Source organism: Globicephala melas, chromosome 1, assembly GCF_963455315.2.
Source record: "Globicephala melas chromosome 1, mGloMel1.2, whole genome shotgun sequence".
Lineage (NCBI taxonomy): Eukaryota > Metazoa > Chordata > Mammalia > Artiodactyla > Delphinidae > Globicephala > Globicephala melas.
The window spans coordinates 79,328,979-79,347,995 of record NC_083314.1 but is presented as its reverse complement, the minus strand read 5'-3'; the positions used below and the strand labels follow the sequence as shown (position 1 = coordinate 79,347,995).

At 45.5% G+C, this 19,017-nt stretch overlaps 1 protein-coding gene across 4 annotated transcripts; it reads left to right on the top strand.

The window, feature by feature from the left end:
- Positions 1-2,823: 2,823 nt before the first annotated feature.
- PSMD4 (proteasome 26S subunit ubiquitin receptor, non-ATPase 4) lies at positions 2,824-15,597 on the top strand. 4 transcript variants are annotated; one of them, XM_060299610.1, is made up of 10 exons: positions 2,824-2,908; positions 7,393-7,533; positions 8,546-8,660; positions 9,050-9,136; positions 9,380-9,448; positions 9,618-9,833; positions 10,220-10,337; positions 10,492-10,623; positions 10,708-10,775; positions 15,068-15,597. In XM_060299610.1, the coding sequence occupies exons 1-10, from the start codon at positions 2,883-2,885 to the stop codon at positions 15,212-15,214; spliced, it is 1,119 nt and encodes a 372-aa protein (XP_060155593.1). In that variant the 5' UTR covers positions 2,824-2,882; the 3' UTR covers positions 15,215-15,597. The 4 variants fall into 4 exon arrangements, with proteins under 4 accessions (XP_060155593.1, XP_030702247.1, XP_030702246.1 ...); XM_030846387.2 differs by lacking the exon at positions 15,068-15,597 and adding an exon at positions 11,510-13,971 and having other exon boundaries at positions 10,220-10,328; XM_030846386.2 differs by lacking the exon at positions 15,068-15,597 and adding an exon at positions 11,510-13,971.
- The last annotated feature ends 3,420 nt before the right edge of the window (positions 15,598-19,017 follow it).

The window sequence follows — 19,017 nt, the reverse complement described above, 5'->3', positions numbered from 1 at the left end:
GCATCACCCAGCTTCAATAATTGTCAACACAAATAAGGCCAATCTGTTTTATGTATACTTTCTACCCCACCCCTCCTTTCTCTCTGCACCTCCAAAGGATTAAGTTAAATCGCAGACATCATATCCGTTCATGCATAAATACCTCAATATATATAACTCAAGAGATAAGGGCTCTTTTTAAACATAACAACATTATCATGCCTTTAAAAATTGATAATTCCTTAATAATACCCAGGCAGTGGTCAATGTTAGCCAATTGTCTTACAAATGAATTTTTTTTGGCTGCGCTGTGAGGCTTGTGGGATCTTATTTCCCTGACCAGGGATCGAACCCGTGCCCTCGGCAGTGAAAGTGCAGAGTCCTAACCACTGGACCACCAGGGAAGTCCCGAAGTGAATTTTTACAGATAGTTTTTTTTTACCCCAATCTCTCTTGTACTCACTCCAAGTTTTTACCCTGACCACCCAACTGAAACATCTTTTATTAAGGTCGCTGATGACCTCAGTGTTGCTAAATATATCAGTCCTCATCTTACTTGACATGTCAGCAGCATCTGACAGTTTATTGCTCTTTGAAATACTTTTCTTCATTTAGCTTCTGGGATACTATGTGTTTTCTCCCGGTTGTCCTTACCAAGGTGCTACACTGCTCCATCTCCATCCTCTTTTCTGGTTCCTCCTTTCCTCTCTAACCTCTAAATATTGAAATGTCCAGGGTTCAATCATAGGCCCCCTTCTTTTAGTCTACATTCACTCCCTAGGTAATGTTTTAAAGTTTTAAAGGCCCTGTATAATTTGTCAAACACCCCTGTCACCTCATGATTAGCTAAAAACTTCCAAATTTCTATCTCCAGCCCAGATCGTTTTTCTGAACTGCAAACTCATATATCTACCCACTTACTTGACATCTCCATTTAGGTGTCTAACAGGCATCTTAAATCTAACATGTCCAAAGCTAAATTTCTGGTTCCTGCCCCTCCTAGCCCATCTTCAGAAATAGTGCCTCCATTCTTGTAGTTGCTTAGAATCAACTCTAGTGTTTTCCTTAACACTCCTGTTTCTTACATCCTCCAACAAATCCACTGGCAAATTTTCTAAGTTTTGTATCGTATGACATACTCAAAATCCATCCATATGTCACTATTTTCACGTCTTGTTACCACCCTACAATAAGCCACCAGCATACCTGATCACTGAAGTAGTCTGCTAACTGGTCTATATCCTGTTCTTTTCCCCCCACAGTCTGTTCTCAATGCAGCAGCCAGAGTGATCCTCTTCTGAAAATTTCCAACAGCTCCTATCTCAGAGTCCTTAAAATAATCTTTGCAACTGTACATGATTCAACCTTTCCACTCCCTTTGCCTCTCTGGCCTCATTTCTTCTCTCTCTCTCCCTCTACTCCAGCCTTCATGGTCTTAAGTACACTCTTGCCTCAGGGCATTTGCACTTTCTCTTTCCCCCAGGTATCCTTCAGGTCTCTTTTCAACTGTAAGTCTTCCCTAATATTCTGTTTATATAAAAAGGAAAACACATCCATCCTAGTTTTATCATTTGACAATATATTTACTTATTGGTTTATTATCTGCCTTCCCCATAGAATACAAGCTCCACAAGGGCAGACTTTATTATGTTCCCTTCCAAGTTCTCTACATCGTGTAGCTCCTTTTCAAAAAAATGTAATTCTTGTCTTGTTTTTAAAATATTTTGTTTATGTTTGAACTTGTCACTAATTATTTTTCTGTGCTTTCTTATTTTTCTTCCCTTTGCTGTCTACTATCCTTGTCTATGGTTACAGTGACAGGTTTTGGTTTCTTTTTTTTTTTTCTCTAGTGATACAGAGATTTAACTCCTACCAGCTGTGATGGTTACCAATAACTTTTGAACATATCCGTTAAAACTTTACCAACATTTAGGTAATATCTACAACACACACTTGCCATCTCCATCTACAATCTACCATCTCTGTAGTCATGCCTTGGTCCCCCGCTCCTTTCCCCGCTTCCTTCAAGATAGAGACCTGGAATTTTCGGTTTTACTTTGGGGGTGTGTGTGTGTGTGTGTGTGTGTGTGTGTGTGTGTGTGTGTGTGTGTGTGTGTGTGTGTGTGTGTGTGTGTGTGTGTGTGTGTGTGTGTGTGTGTGTGTGTGTAGGGGAAGGTAGGCCGCGCGGTGGCATGTGGGATCTTACTTCCCTGACCAGGGATGGAACCTGTGCCCACTGCAGGAAATTCCCAGCCAAGGCATTTTTTAATGTAATTCTTGATTAAGAAACCAAAACGGTTGACTAGGTTGTCTCCCATTCTTTGGGAGATTAGTTAAAATTACTGATTCGTCAAACTTTTTCTGCATTCCTACCATGTGTCAGGCTATGTAGTGGACTCAGGGATAGCAGAGATTGCCACCTTTCCTGCCTTAATGCAGTGGGAAAGATAGATACACAAGCAAATGCAATTCAGGGGCATAAGGGCTTAGTAGTTTGATGAACAAAGTGCCATGGGGAACAGAGTGAGCTGGAAAGTCACTAGTCATCCCACCACTTTTTAAAAATGCTGGAACAGACATAGCCACAGAACTTTCAAAGGTTCCTCCACAGCTTCTCTTAGATCCTGTCGGCAGGGAACCCCACCAGAAAACCTGAACGGCAGGGCAGGTGGAGGTGGGACCCTCTTTTTCACGTTATCTCGCCTCTCCCCCAACACCCACCCGCCCGAAACGTCCCTTTTATTTTGGCGGCGCCTACAACTCCCAGAACGCAACGCGGAGGATGGAGGCGGAACCAGCTGGCGGAGCTGAGATCAGTGATTGGTGATGAGCGCTGGGCCAATTGGAGGAGTTGTTGTTAGGTGGTCCAGGAGAACCGGTCGGGGAGGCAGGAAGGCGGCAAGATGGTGTTGGAAAGCACTATGGTCTGGTGAGGAGTTACCTCGGGCCCCCGTGGGGAGCGGGACTGGGTCGGCGGCACGTGTAGCTCGGAGGCCGGGCGGACCTCGGGTGGGTGAGCGCGCCTGATGGGCGAGATGAGGCCTTGGGCCGGGAGGGAAGGAGCCCCATCGACTCCCTGAGTCATCCCGGGGCCCCGGAGGTAGTTCCCGGAGGACAGGTCCGGGGTACTCCCCTTAACCCTCAATCCGCGGACAGTCATTGATCGGCCCTGCTGCCTTTCTCTATTCCAGCTTCGTCTTCTCTAGCCCAGCTCAGGCCTGTCTTTAGCCAGAGTCCTTCTCGGACTCATCGTGATAGTCTTCTGCCCTTCTCTCTTCTTAGAATGATGGATGTTAGAAAGAGAGATGATAAATCCCTTCCCCGCCCCATTCAGTCTCTAACTCCATTGCCTTTCCCTGTATCATCTTCAGAGGTACTCTTTATAGCTTGCTTTCTAAGTGTCAGACATTTAATTTACTTTATCTGCCTTAAACCTCGCAGTACTTCAAGGTGAACATCCCTCCCTTTTGCAGATGAGGATACCAAGTCTCGGCAATTTTAAATGACTTATACAAAGTCACACAGCTAATTAAGTGGTGAAGCCAAGGTTTAAACCCAGGATTATCTGACGCAGAGGCTCTTATCCAGTGAGCTAGCTCTCTTCATCAGTCTCAGACATGGCTGAGTAGCTATTGGGAGTCAGATTTGCAAGTCTGATTTGCAAAAGTCAAACTTTTGCAAGGTTTCAAGAGTTTCTTCTAAGTGTGAGCATAGAATAAAAACAGAATAGTACACAAACACACACAAATCTCCAATTGCATGGAACAGACACCTAGGAGTTTTCTTTTTGCCGGGGGGATAGCGTTGCCAGATAACATGTTGGATGCCCAGTTAAATTTGAATTTCACATAAACAATAGTTTTTAATATCAAAAAGTGGCTATAAGTGTGTCACAAATATTGTGTGGGGCATACTTATACTAAAAAGTTATTGTTCATCTGAAATTCAAATTTAACTGGGAGTCCTATATTTTCGTTTGCTAAATATGGCAGCCTGTGGGAGAGAGCATATTAAGAGTAGAAAGAGGACAGGATTTGGAATCCAAAAACCTGTGTTTTTAGTACTTAGCAGCTGCATGTTCTTGAGAATGTAGTAAATCTCTCACTTTATCTATAAAATGGGACTATAATAGTAACTTCTACTTGTAGCACAAGTAGGCAAAATGTAGGTCGTGGTGGTCTGTAAACTGTACAGCACTGTACATCTGTTAGTTGCCATGGTACTTGAGTCCTCAAGAAAGAATTTAAGAAGGGCCTTGAAGGGACTTAAACAAATGTTAAGGAGAGGCCATTACGAGTAGCGAGAAGGGCATAAAGAAAGCTGCTGAAGTGTAAATTATCAAGGCATGTTTAGGAAGTAGGAAATAGACTAGTATGACTTTATTATTAGGTTGTTGGTTTAAGGTAGTTCCTTTTTTTAGAGAAAGGTAGATACAACCAGGTAGAAGACCACAAATGTCAGGCTGAGGAGGTTGAGTTCCGTCCTGTACCCTTCAGTACAGGACTACTGAAAAAGTTCTGAGGTTGGTCGAGGCAGAGCTGTATACAAAATGGAATTTAAGAATATTGATCTGGCTTGACGTATAGGAGGAAAGATTAGGTCCAGAGAGACGTATTGGTGGCGTATTGTACTAGCCCGGCCTTAGAATAACGGTGAGAGCCACTCCTTTTCTCATGCTTTGCTGTGCATCAGAATTCACTGGAGGAGCTTATTAAAAAATTGTGTATATTTGACTCTACTCTCAATCTTCTGAATCAGACACCCAGCCAGGGAAGTTTAGGCATCTGTATTCTTTTTTTTAAATGAAGGCTTTATGGAATAGCTGAATAATATCATAAGCCCTTTTTGATATGATTTTTTTTTTTTTTTTTGCGGTACGTGGGCCTCTCACTGTTGTGGCCTCTCCCGTTGCGGAGCACAGGCTCCGGACGCGCAGGCTCAGCGGCCATGGCTCATGGGCCCAGCCGCTCCATGGCATGTGGGAACTTCCCAGACCGGGGCACGAACCCATGTCCCCTGCATCAGCAGGTGGACTCTGAACCACTGCGCCACCAGGGAAACCCTGATATGAATTTTTGTTGGGAAAAATAACACACCATTGCACAAAAGTAGTCACAGGAAATACATATATTATTCCATTCATATAAAGTTCAACATTGGGAAAATTAAACAGTACGCTCTTTGGAGATGCATACATAGTTGTGAAGGCATCTGTGTTTTTAACAGTGCCAGCACCACCATCACCCTCCAAGTGGTTCTGATGCACGCATGACAGTGTGAGAACTACCGCCATGTTCTGTACTGTGAGTTCTCCCTCCCTCTCAGGCCCCGCTTCCTCTGACACCTTCCTTCCACCCTCATCCATCCGCTGGTCTTGCCCACAGTCTTTATTTTATTTTATTTATTTATTTTTGTTTGTGTTGGGTCTTCGTTTCTGTGCAAGGGCTTTCTCCAGTTGCGGCGAGCGGGCCTCTCACTGTCGCGGCCTCTCCCGTTGCGGAGCACAGGTTCCAGATGCGCAGGCTCAGTAGTTGTGGCTCACGGGCTTAGTTGCTCCGCGGCATGTGGAATCTTCCCAGACCAGGGCTCGAACCCATGTCCCCTGCATTGGCAGGCAGATTCTTAACCACTGCACCACCAGGGAAGCCCCCCACAGTCTTTATACTTAGCTATTCCATCTGGATAATCCTCAAAGCTTCCATTGTTTTTATATTTGGACTCACCTGCTGTATTTGAAGCTAGAAAGGCAGTTACTTCCCTGCTGGGAAAGTAATTGGAAACGGTGTATCAGGGAAAAAAGAATGTAATGCATGGTCAGTAGAGTCTGCCCTTGACCTCCTTTATATAGATTGAATTTCCACTATAAGGACTAATCTGTGTTTCATGCTTACTGTTAGGCACTGTGCTAAGTGCTTTCCGTGCATTTAATCCTCATAGCAACCCTGTGAGTGTAGGTATAATAAAACCCATTTTACGGATGAGGTAACTGGATCTTAGAGAAATTAAGTAGCTTCCTCAGGATCACAGAACTAGTAAGTAGCAGAGTGGAGATTTGAGCCTGTGCCTGAACACTGCCCTTCCCTCCCTTTCTACTTGTCTTCCAGTAGCTTCTTAATTACCTCTCTTCGTCACTTTTATTTTATTTTATTATTATTATTTTTTTTTGCGGTACGCAGGCCTCTCACTGTTGTGGCCTCTCCCGCTGCGGAGCACAGGCTCCGGACGCGCAGGCTCAGTGGCCATGGCTCACGGGCCCAGCCGCTCTGCAGCACGAACCCGTGTCCCCTGCATTGGCAGGCGGACTCTCAACCAGTGCGCCACCAGGGAAGCCCTCTTCGTCACTTTTGATTTGTATTTATTCCCAGGCGAAGGATAGTAAAGAAAAAAAATTGCCCCCAAGCCCATATTTTGCTTGCCAATAGAAATGAGGTGTCACATCGAGGACACTGCTTCCTTTTGGAGTTCTAAGGGACCTCAGTTCATCAAGAATTGATTCTCTGCTGGGATATATAACTGCTTCACTTACCTGCCTTCTTTTGGTCTCCAGGAAGCTGGCCCTTGTATTTCATGTTATTTGGATTCTTCGCGATTGTGAAAAATTGCAGGGAGAGTGTAGGCGAGAACCCCAAATCTATGAAATCTCTTTTTTTTTTTTTTTTTTTTTTTTGCGGTACGCGGACCTCTTACTGTTGTGGCCTCTCCCGTTGCGGAGCACAGGCTCCGGACATGCAGGCTCAGCGGCCATGGCTCACGGGCCCAGCCGCTCTGCGGCATGTGGGATCTTCCCGGACCGGGGCACGAACCCGTGTCCCCTGCATCGGCAGGTGGACTCTCAACCACTGCGCCACCAGGGAAGCCCTGAAACTTCATTTTTGCAGTTCAGTCCAGCTGCCAAAGCTGTTAAACATTTAACCAGATAATTACATTGTGCCTTCCTGCACTCAGTGCTGCCAAGTGTGTATTATTTTACAAGTATTTTACAAATATTTTTAAGTTGCCCTCTTCATTGCCTACCTTTGGAATACTCCTATTTTAGTAGCAGACAACATGTTCCTCCATAACCATGATTAATAACACTTAATGCACCTTATAAGAAGGTGGTTGTGGTACATTAGTAGCTCGCAGCCTTGGGTACTTACATTATCACTTGTGGAGACTTAAAAAGTTTTTCCTCCTTTGGTTATTTTGAGGCAGTAAGTCTAGAAGAAGGCTTGGTCATCTGCATAAAGAGAAAAGAAAAAGAAAAAAGGTTGCAGGTGATTCTCTGTTCCGCAAAGACTGAGAGCCGCTGCCATACACGACAGTGCCCCTCACAGGAGAGTTGTTGAAGGAGGTGGGGGTCCCTGGAACTGGAGAGGATGTCTCAGATCCTGCAGTGTGTCTTCTCTCTCCTCCTTCACCCTAATCTGACAGTGTGGACAACAGCGAGTATATGCGGAACGGGGACTTCCTACCCACCCGGCTACAGGCCCAGCAGGATGCCGTCAACATAGTCTGTCACTCCAAGACCCGTAGCAACCCTGAGAACAACGTGGGCCTCATCACACTGGCCAAGTACGTGGGGCAGAGCAGGAGGGGTTTGGGGGAGGCGGGGGTGTTTTCTGTATGTGACCCACTGTGGTGCCCAGGTAGCTACCCTTTTGCAGATTCCATGAGGCTTCCATGAGAACTTCCTAGACTGCCTTCTTCACTGTTCAGTATAAATATAAACAGCAACTTGTTTTTAATATTAACCTGAATTTAATACAGTTATGAAGCTAAATCTCCCGGGGTAAAATTTCACAGTGTATTTTTTCTTTTTTCTGGATGCACTGCGCGGCATGTGGGATCTTAGTTCCCTGACCAGGGATTAAGCCCCTGCCCCTTCTAGTGGAAGTGCAGAGTCTTAACCACTGGACCGCCAAGGAAGTTCCCACAGTGTATCTTAAAGGCAGTAAGAAGCGGTTTTGGGTCAGAGCCCCAGGGCGTATATCACACAGCCTATTACCCCAAAAGTGATTTGTTTTAGGAACTGATAATCCTCAAACGAGTGACCACCCATCCCGATATACATGTTATTAGCTAGAAAATGGGTCTAGAAATGGAGAGGGTAGGAGAGATAAGAAGGCGCATCCAGATATTGTAGAGGATTCCCAGGGCTCCGAGAGCAAGATGACATGAGAGAGGCTGGGGGAAATATTGGGAGGAAGAGGGCAAGTTTCTCACAAAATCAACCACTTCTTATTTTCTGTGTTTCATGTCTAAACACTAGATGTTTTTCCCTAGTTTTATTGAGATGTAATTGACATGAAGTTTAAGGTGTACAAGATAATGATTTGATAAATGTGTATATTGCAAAATGATCACCACAGTAAGTTTAATTAATACCCATGTCTCACATAGTTAACAAATTTTTTTCCTTGTGATGAGAACTTATAAGATCCACTCTCTAAACACTAGATATTTGATTAAGAAAAATAGAGATTACAGTTATTATCAAGATCCCTAAAGAAAAGATTAGTCAAACACAGTTTGGAGGCACTTGTCCTGACCTGAAATCACAGAAGGTGCTTTCCCCACATCCCAGTGACTGTGAAGTGCTGACCACACTCACCCCTGACACCGGCCGCATCCTGTCTAAGCTCCACACTGTCCAACCCAAAGGCAAGATCACCTTCTGCACTGGCATCCGCGTGGCCCATGTGAGTCCTGTTGGATCCCTTTGGTGGTTCCTTCTTGCTCTGGGCTTCTGCCTCCACCCTTGTTCATTTTTCCCCTGGACTCTTGAGCTAGAACCAGCGCAAGGGAGGAGAGGTGACCTAGAGAAAGGAGTAGAAAGGATATGATGGGATGAATCCCAGGATCAGTGAAGATCATGAAGGGAAACATCCCTAGAATTGAGAATTAACCCCTCTTCCTTATCCACGGAGAGGCACAGCAAGAAGGGAAGGGTGTAGGAGGGGGTTTAGACCTGGTGTGAGCATGATGGTAGGCTCGAGGTACACAGAAGCCATAGAAAAAGAGCAGAGTGACAGGAAAGAGCTGGGTGATTCCTCTGGCTGACTCCAGGAACTTCCTCTTCCTTTTCAAGCTGGCCCTGAAGCACCGACAGGGCAAGAATCACAAGATGCGAATCATTGCCTTTGTGGGAAGCCCCGTGGAGGACAATGAGAAGGATGTGAGTCCAAGTGATAACTGGGGAATTTGGGCACCACATGTTTGGGAATGGGGTCTATTGGCCCCTAGGAGAGCCAGAGAGGCATTGGGTTCATCACTTTGGGGAAAGGAGGATGTGCAGAATTCAGTGTTTCTGTTGGGGGACCTTGGAGAGGTCTACCAATTCCTGTATGCTTTTGTGAGGTGTGTCATCTCCCATCGTGGTATGGAATAGATTTCCTTATTTCTCTCCCCTTCTTCGCAGCTGGTGAAACTGGCTAAACGCCTCAAGAAGGAGAAAGTAAATGTTGACATTATCAATTTTGGGGAAGAGGTGAGTAAGGACCATTCGGGAGGCATTGACTGCTGTGGTTGTAAACAGAGAACAGTCCTTACCCAGAGGAGTGTCTGCATGTGGGAGAGTAGCTACAGACAGGAGCTGACATGGCAGAGAATGGGGGGCAGGGCGAGAAGGAGAGCCTCCTATGTTCTTCCCTCCCCAGGAGGTGAACACAGAAAAGCTGACCGCCTTTGTAAACACGCTGAATGGCAAAGATGGAACCGGTTCTCATCTGGTGACAGTGCCTCCTGGGCCCAGCTTGGCTGATGCCCTCATCAGTTCTCCAATTCTGGCTGGGGAAGGCGGTGCCATGCTGGGTCTTGGTGCCAGTGACTTTGAATTTGGAGTGGATCCCAGTGCTGATCCTGAGCTGGCCTTGGTGAGCAAACGTTGACCTCAGGGAACCTTCCTTGTCCTCCTCTACTGGTCCACACGGCACATAGCTTCTCTAGGGCTAGACAGTCCTAATACCCTTGCTCGTTTTCCCAGAGCCCCTCTTGGTCCCTCTTCCCCACAGTTCTGTCTGATCTCTAGGGATACCAATGTCAGACTCTCTCTTGTTCACTCCTCCCCGTTAAACCCCAGGTTTCTCCCAAGTCCGTCCTTTTTTGCTATATCACCTGTTATCTCTCCAGCCCCTTCCCCATGTATATAAACCAGAAGCTCCCCCTTTACAGTTTGTTCCCACCCCTCAGCTGCGTTCCCCAGCTGCCTTCCCTGGTGCCCAGGGCTGGAGAATGTCTGATTTCCCTTGCCCTTGGCCAGGCCCTTCGTGTTTCTATGGAAGAGCAGCGGCAGCGGCAGGAGGAGGAGGCGCGGCGGGCAGCTGCCGCCTCTGCCGCTGAGGCCGGAATTGCTACGACTGGGACTGAAGGTGAAAGAGGTGGAATCTGAAGTCCCGGGACTGCGGGGTGCTCAGTGGAGGCCTGGTGTAGATGGGGGTGGGGGGTCTGGCAGTGTGGGAACGCGTGGGCTTGGGGGTGGGTCTTTGTGGAATATGGCATGGTTCCACCCCGCCGCTCTCTCCCTTTTCCCAGACTCGGACGATGCCCTGCTGAAGATGACCATCAGCCAGCAGGAGTTTGGCCGCACGGGGCTCCCCGACCTAAGTAGTATGACCGAGGAAGAGCAGATTGCATATGCCATGCAGATGTCCCTCCAGGGCGCAGGTGAGCCAGAACCTGGGTGGTTGTGCTGAGGCGGAGACATTGGGTGAGGACATGAAACTGAACGGACTGACCTCTTTTCCTCAGAATTTGGCCAGGCAGAATCAGCTGACATTGATGCCAGTTCAGCCATGGACACATCTGAGCCTGCCAAGGTAAGGGCCAGCAATAACTCCCTGCCCCATCAGGCTTAAAATCCCCTTGTGTTCAGATCCTCAGCCCACTAGGCCTGGGACTGTTCCTCTCTTGGGGTTTCATAGATGAGCTCTTGCAGGAGCAGAAGGAAAGAAACACATGGATGTACATTCCTTGTATGTCAACCTTGCTAAGGCAAGAATGCTAGTGGCCAGAGTTGGAGAGGTGTCCTGGTATTTTGTAATTTTCCTTCCTTGCTGGTGGGAGCAGTCTGGACAATTCTCAGTGCTATCATCTTCCCAGGAGGGTGAAGAAAGGGTCCAGGAAAAAAGGGGGAGAGTGGGTGTCTGACAGCAGGAAACCTAAAGGTGATGGCATCTGTTTTTATCCTTTGAGCTCAGAAAGCAGAGTTCTCAGGCTTCTCCTCTAATCGGTCAGTAATAAATGTTTGGGGGAATTCTTTGGTGGTCCAGTGGTTAGGACTTGGCACATTCAGTGCCGGGGGCCTGGGTTTGATCCCTGGTCGGGGAAGTAAGGTCTCGCAAACCGCGCCAGTGGGGCCGAAAAACTAAACGAAAATAAATGTTTGAGTTCATACTGTGTATAGGTGCTGGGTATCTTCCCAAATCCTCCTTCCTGTCCTTGGCCAGAGGTGCCCTCCACCCCCAGTCAGGTGCGCTCCCATCCTCCTACACTTGCTTGCTCCCCGGCCAGCCTATCCCCGCTGCCCCGAGCTGACACAGCCCTTTTTCAGGAGGAGGATGATTATGATGTGATGCAGGACCCCGAGTTCCTTCAGAGTGTCCTGGAGAACCTTCCAGGTGTGGATCCCAACAATGAGGCCATTCGAAATGCCATGGGCTCCCTGGCTTCCCAGGCCACCAAGGATGGCAAGAAGGACAAGAAGGAGGAGGACAAGAAGTGAGACTGGAGGGAAAAGGGAGCTGAGCCTGTGCAGGGGGCTGAGTAGGGTGGGGTGGGATATAGAGTTAGATGCGTTGTCTGTGACCACTGCAACCTAAATAAAGCTTGGCAACTTTTTTTCTTTTTTGCTTCAAACAGCGGTAGCTTTGAGTGTGACCATTCCCCTTCCACCCATCTCCACCCCTGACAATCCTTCCTTAGGAAAAGCTTTGCTGAGAGCCACCTGTGCTAGGCACTGGGGCCACAGAGGGGAACAGAAAACAGTACTGGCCTCTGGCCTTTTTTGCTGTATCACCTGTTATCTCTCCAGCTCCTTCCCCATGTGTATAAACCGGAAGGGCCAGCCTGTAAATGAGCAGTACCTGCGTCTAATAAGTGTCCAAAGAGAGGCCTGAACAGGCACTGTGGAAATGCTGAGGAGAGAGCGCCAAACCCTTGCAGCCTCTGGGAAGGCTCCTGGAGGCAATGTTTGAGCCCTCATCAGCCAGCGAGCAAGAGATAGGGATGCTTCCAGTCCGCAGGAACAGCGTGTGCTGATGGCGCGGAGGCACTTTGTCACTCAAAGACCGGTTGGGTGAGTGACAGGAGATGGAGGTGGAAAAGTCGGCAACAGTCAGAACACCAAAGGTCAGGGATCTCTGAGGCCGGACTTTCGCAAGGTGGGGTCTGTGAAGGAGAAACATGATGTGTCTCCTTGGAGCACCAAATTTAGAGGAAGGTTTTTTTGTGGGGCATGGACTAGAATGCACAATTCACATAATCTCCCCCTTTGTTTATTATATTTGAAGAGGTAAATAATATTTTACACATAAAATACTTAACCTATATATAAATTGTGACGTGTAAGAAAACTGACATATCTGAAACCACTCAATGTAAGAGCTGGAATATTCCTAACACCTTGTCACATACCTATGCCTTTTTTTTTTTAAAACATCTTTATTGGAGTATAATTGCTTTACAATAGTGTGTTAGTTTCTGCTTTATAACAGAGTGAGTCAGTTATACATATACATGTGTCCCCATATCTCTTCCCTCACCTATGCCTTCTTGAACCCACCTCTTTACAGCCTCCTCAGACATAACTTATCTTGAATTTCACATTTATTATTTTTTCCCCTTCACAGTTTTCTCACATACATAAAGATTTCTGACGAGAATGTTTAGTTTTGTATGTATTTGAGCTTTATAAAAAATAGTTTTAGGGAATTCTCTGGTGGTCCAGTGGTTAGGACTTGGCGCTTCCACAGCTGGGGCCCCAGGTTCAATCCCTCATCGGGGAACTGAGATCCCACAAGCTGAGTGGCATGGCCAAAAAAAATTAAAAAATAGTTTTATACTGTGAGACTTCCAGGACTCACTTTTTTTTTTTTTTTCTTTCTTGTGGTACGCGGGCCTCTCACTGTTGTGGCCTCTCCCGTTGTGGAGCACAGGCTCCGGACGCGCAGGCTCAGCGGCCATGGCTCATGGGCCCAACCGCTCCGCAGCATGTGGGATCTTCCCGGACCGGGGCACAAACCTGTGTCCCCTGCATCAGCAGGCGGACTCTCAACCACTGCGCCACTAGGGAAGCCCCCAGGACTCACTTTTTAAACAAATGTTTTGTTTCTGAGGTTCATCAGAGTTGCTGCACATAGCTGCTGCTTGTTCATATTTCATGGTTGTATATAATATCATGTGAATAGTCTACAATCTCTCCATTTTCCTGTGGATGGATCTGGCATTGCTTCCAGTTATTTTTCTGTTACCAACAGGATCACAATGGAATTTTTCGTACACCTCTCTGGATGCACCTGTACAGGAGTTTCTTTAGGATACTTTACAGGATAATGCTGAATTGTTTTTCAAAGTGGTTGTATGAATTTGCACTCCTTCCTGCAGTGTAAGAGTTCCTATTGACCACATCCTTTTCAGCCCTAGGGATCATTAAAAGTTCTTAATTTCGTCCAAACTGGTGAGGATAAAATGATAACTCATGGTCTCTTTTTTTTTTTTTTTTTTTATATTTGGCTGTGTTGGGTCTTTGTTGCTGCACGCGGGCTTTCTCTAGTTGCGGCGAGTGGTGGCTACTCTTCGTTGCGGTTCACGGGCTTCTCATTGCAGTGGCTTCTCTTGTTGCGGAGCACGGGCTCTAGGCGCGCAGGCTCAGTAGTTGTGGCTCATGGGCTTAGTTGCTCCACGGCATGTGAGATCTTCCTGGACCAGGGCTCGAACCTGTGTCCTGTGCATTGGCAGGTGGATTCTTACCACTGCGCCACCAGGGAAGCCCTCTTTTCACTTTTTTTTTTTTTTGCAGTACGCGGGCCGCTCACTGCTGTGGCCCCTCCCGTTGCGGAGCACAGGCTCCGGACGTGCAGGCTCAGCGGCCATGGCTCACGGGCCCAGCCACTCTGCGGCATGTGGGATCTTCCCGGACCAGGGCACGAACCCGTGTCCCCTGCATCGGCAGGCGGACTCTCAACCACTGCGCCACCAGGGAAGCCCGCTCTTTTCACTTTTTTTAAAGGTATCCTTTAGTAACCAAAATTCTTAAATTTAATGTCAAATTTCTCAATCTTTTCTTTCAAGGTTAGCGTTTCTGCATCCAGCACACTCTTTTCTAGGTCAGAAAAATAATTCTGTTTTCTTTTGAAAGTTCTATGGTTTTGCCTTTCATATAGAAATTCTTTATTCCATCTAGAATTGATATCTGTGTACACTGAGAAAGGGATCCAATTTCAATTTTTTAACATGGAAAACCATTTGTTACGGCATTGTTTATTGAAAAAAACCCCTCCTTTCACTGTACTAATTTTCTTTTTTTTTTGGCTGCTTGTTTTGGGTCTTCGTTGCTGCACGCAGGCTTTCTCTAGTTGCAGTGAGTGGGGGCTACTCTTCATTGTGGTGGGCGGGCTTCTCATTGCGGTGGCTTCTCTTGTTGCGGAACCCGGGCTCTAGGCACACAGGCTCAGTAGTTGTGGCTCGCGGTCTCTAGAGCGCAGGCTCAGTAGTTGTGGTGCACGGTCTTAGTTGCTCCGCAGCATGTGGGATCTTTCCAGACCAGGACTCGAACCCGTGTCCCCTGCATTGGCAGGTGGATTCTCAACCACTGCGCCACCAGGGAAGCCCTCACTATACTACTACTTCTGCCTGGGCCAAGATTCCATGAATTTCATTTCCAGTATCCTGAAGTCAGACCTTAAAGCCTGCATGTAAACAAGCTTCCACCAAATGAAGCTAGAAAACCTACTTTGTGCTTACCTTATATTCATATTGGATGAGTTCCATTTCTGAATAATGAATTTGTAAATGCTTGTGTCTAAATTTTAGAGGGAGACTGGTTTTGTTTTGAATCAAATATTACTTGAAAGAAATGTCTCATCATCTAGGGCTTGGGAATCTTTTATAGGTGTTGGTTATAAAGATGTTGGTCACTTTGGCTTTCCTGGGCTTGCGTGTAGTTCCCCAGCAAAATCACGTTCTGGCGAAGTCTACCCATCAAGTCACGATGGGACCTGTGTCCCAGTCTCTGGTTCTCTGCATACCAACTGGGTGACTTCAGTGTTCATGAGGATGACTCAGCCAACACCTTGGCCTCTTCCAATTCAGAGATGATCATCACAGTTCATAATCTTTTGTACTCAACGGCACCACCTTAAGAAATGCTCCCTGCTGGAGTCAAATACTCACTTGGCCCATGGACCTCTCTCTTTTCAGATCTCCCACATTAATACTCCATGTATGCTTTTCAACAGTACTGTGAAAATTGTGTGTACTCTGGGCAATTCCACTTCAGGAACTTACTCTAAATAATCGGTGATGTGCCAAAGACATGTACAAGGGTGATGAAAAAATGAAAACAACGTAATATCCAACAATTACGTTACATTATTATGGAATAATACACTATCAATAAATTTATTTTGGAAGAACATTTAATGGCATTGCATATATGATTATAATATTAGCAAATGCTTGTATAACACAATGTGCCAGGGACTATTCTAAGTGCTTTACATGTTTTAAGTCATTTAGCTTTCACAACAACCCTATGAGGTAGCTGTAGCATTATTAGTTCTGTTTTATAAATTAGGAAACTGAAAGCCAGAGAAGGTAGGTAACTTACTCTACAGTGATGGTTCTGACAATGTGGTCTGTGAACCCCTAAGGCTCCCCAAGACCCTTTCAGGGGGTTTGTGAGGTCAAAACTATTTTCATAATAATACTGTGCCATGATGTTATTCGCCTCTTCCACTGCGTTGACACTGGCACTGATGCCAAAGCCGTGGGGGTAAAAGTGTTGGTGCCTTAGCACAAATCCAAGGCGATGGCACGACACTGTGCTGGCCGTCATCGTGTCCGTCACCCCCATACACTCCTGGCTTGAAAAAAACCAAAAACTGTCCGTGATGAAGCGTTAAAACAAATTAATTGTATTAAATCTCAACCCTTGAGTTTACATACTTAATATGTTTGAGGTAAAGTGGGAAATACCCATAGAGCACTTGGCCGCGTCCTGGAGTACAGTGATTGACCTGGGGAAGGGCGCTTGTGCGGCTCTTTGAGTCGTGAGATGAACTAGCCACTTTTTCACAGAATAACATCTTTACTTGAACAAGCTATGGTTACTCAGACTTGGATGTTTGGCAAACACTATCTCAAAAATAAATGAAGTGAGCCTCACTTCAGGAAAAGCAACTACAGTTTTTGTTGTCTGTGATGAAATTTGAGTTCTCAAGTGAAATTTTGAATTTTGGAAAACTTATGTGTGCCACAGTGAACTTGACATTCTCAAAATCTTTTAGATGGATATTAATAAATTTCTATTATGTATCAAAATTGTATATTGTAGTGTGCCAGCATTAGGAAGATCTGCATTATGCAGTGAACCAATATTCTCCAAATAATCCATTTCAAATGCAAAAAAAAGTAATGGATTCAAATGTAACAGGTTGCAAAAAGTTCACTGATACGGTTTTGGATTCCACATTGTGACTAATCTTTTAGAAACTACTGTGTATCAATGTTTGGTGTAGTATCAAAAATATCCACAGCTGTTGGAAAAGGGTTTTGAAATATTCCTCCCTTTTTTAACAACATATCTGTGAGGCTGGATTTACAGCAACATTTTGCAACAGACTGAATGCAGACACAAATATGACAATCCAGCTATATTCTGTTAAAGAGACTTGCAAAAATGTAAAACAGTGCATCCTTCTCATTACATTTTTGTTTTGGAAAATACAGTTAATTTTTCATGAAAACTGAATTATGTTAACATGTAATAGGTTTATGGTTGCTATTTCTTAATGGATTAATATTTAAAATTTTCTGTTTTAGTTTCTAATATAGTAAATATCAATATATATAATTTACATAAACAAAAGCTCTTGGGAATCTTCAGGTTTTAAGAGGATAAAGTCATCCTAAGACCAACAAGTCTGAGAACGGTTCTACAGCCTGGGAGTGATGGAGTGGAGGACAGCACCCAGGAAGTTTGGCTGTAGAATCCATGCTCTCGCGACTGAATTAGACACAAACCTCTCCTCTTGGGGCCCTAGCTGAACCCAAGTCCCCCTGGCTATTCAAGGTCTTCTTTCCTGCTCAAGTTCGAGTGGCCAATGATGAAACTGAGTTTGGTGCAAGCAAGACAGGCTTTTATGCAATGGCCAGAGAACAGAGAAGGGGGGTTCTAAAAGCACCTTCTCCCTAAAGGGAGAGGTGTAAGGGAATTTTAAGGGTTAGGAGGCAGACAGTCATCGGGGCTCTAGGAAAGGGGCAGGGATTTTCAGGGGCAGCCGTGGCATGTGCAGTCTTCCACATTCCTTTGCACATGGCATAAACTGTTCTGGTAAAGTGCAAATGCCCCCTTTGTGTGGAGATCTTAGCAGGGTAGTGAAGCAAAGGTAACACTCGGACTGCTTCAGGTTTCATCTATGCAGGCGGGTTGCTGAGGTCAATTCAGAGCTGGTTTGGGGGCAGTTGAACACTGTGTATCTTGCAAAGTACAGCTGCAAAGCATCTCTGCCAAATAGCAGGTACATTCGAAGCAAACACAGATAAATCAGGGCAAGTGTCCTTCAGTTCTCAGGGGTTGGTATGGAAACACAGAGATGAATCAAGGCAAGGAGAGCGGCGACCTTTAACCTACTTTGTCCACCATCTTGGACCTAATCTGTTCAGTATGGTTTTTTTCTCTGGCCTTTGTAACCTGTTGATAAAAGAAAAGTAGCCTGTCAGTTTCAGCCTCTGAGGCCTGGGCTGCATAGCATGGGTGACACTTAAATGTTTAATTATACCTATTGTTTCCAAGATTAACACGAGGCCTGCCAAGACAGAGGTGAAAATGTCTTAGTATTTATTTCTGGAGGATAGAAACCCAGATTTGTGGGGAGGTGTTGCTTTTATGAATGTTTGAAAATGTTTCAGAATGTTACTTTTGTAGTACAGGAAAACGTAAAAATACTTCTTTGAACTCAATTTCTTTTACTGATAGCTTCTTCCCTGCTTAGTTTCCATCTCTAATGAGCAAAGACCTCATAACCTATCATTTAAAGTACTATCTTGCCAATAACTTCATCTCCCAAGCTCCGTTTTACCCCACACTTGCCCGGCTAAACCCCAAGCATGGATTGGTTCTCAACCATCTACCTTTTCAGCTTTTTCTTCTAGACTTGTCACGTTCAGAGAGGTTAAGTCATTTGAGCAAGGATGCTTAGCTAATTAGGGGTCAGAACCAAGATCAAAACCCAGTCTCTCTCACTGGAATGTGAGCCACCACAAAACAGCTATTTCCCATCAGCAGCAGCCCTCTCCCCATTTCCCTGCAGCCACGACTTCATCACACCTTCCTTTTCTCCCCTATCACTCTCAGCGGAAGATGTCACCATGACAGAGGGAGGCAAGGCCCTCAGGAAGTCTGAACCCCTTCCCTCCCACCTCCTCCAGCCCCTCCTGGCAGCAGTTATGTCCTCTCTCCTGTCTCTTCTGTCTTCAGAATCTGCTCTGCCAGTGCTTTCCACTTGGCATGTACACATCAAGTCCACGCTATCAATAACCTTACCTGAGACTTTATACTTTGCTGGTTGATGTTTTATTTTACAATGTATATTTCCTTCATAATAACAAAAATATTATAGGTTATGGAAAGGGAAAATGCTCACGATGTATGAAATGAAACAAGCATCCTTCAGAGTTGCCAGTTTTTATTCAAATACATGTGGGTGAATTAAAGGACCGTCACATAAGGATGATGTCACCTCTGTCAACTGGGTTTATAGAAGAATTGTCTATTCACTCTTCTGAGCTTTCTTTTTAAAGGTCTATTTATTATTTTTTTATTTTATTTATTTTTGGCTG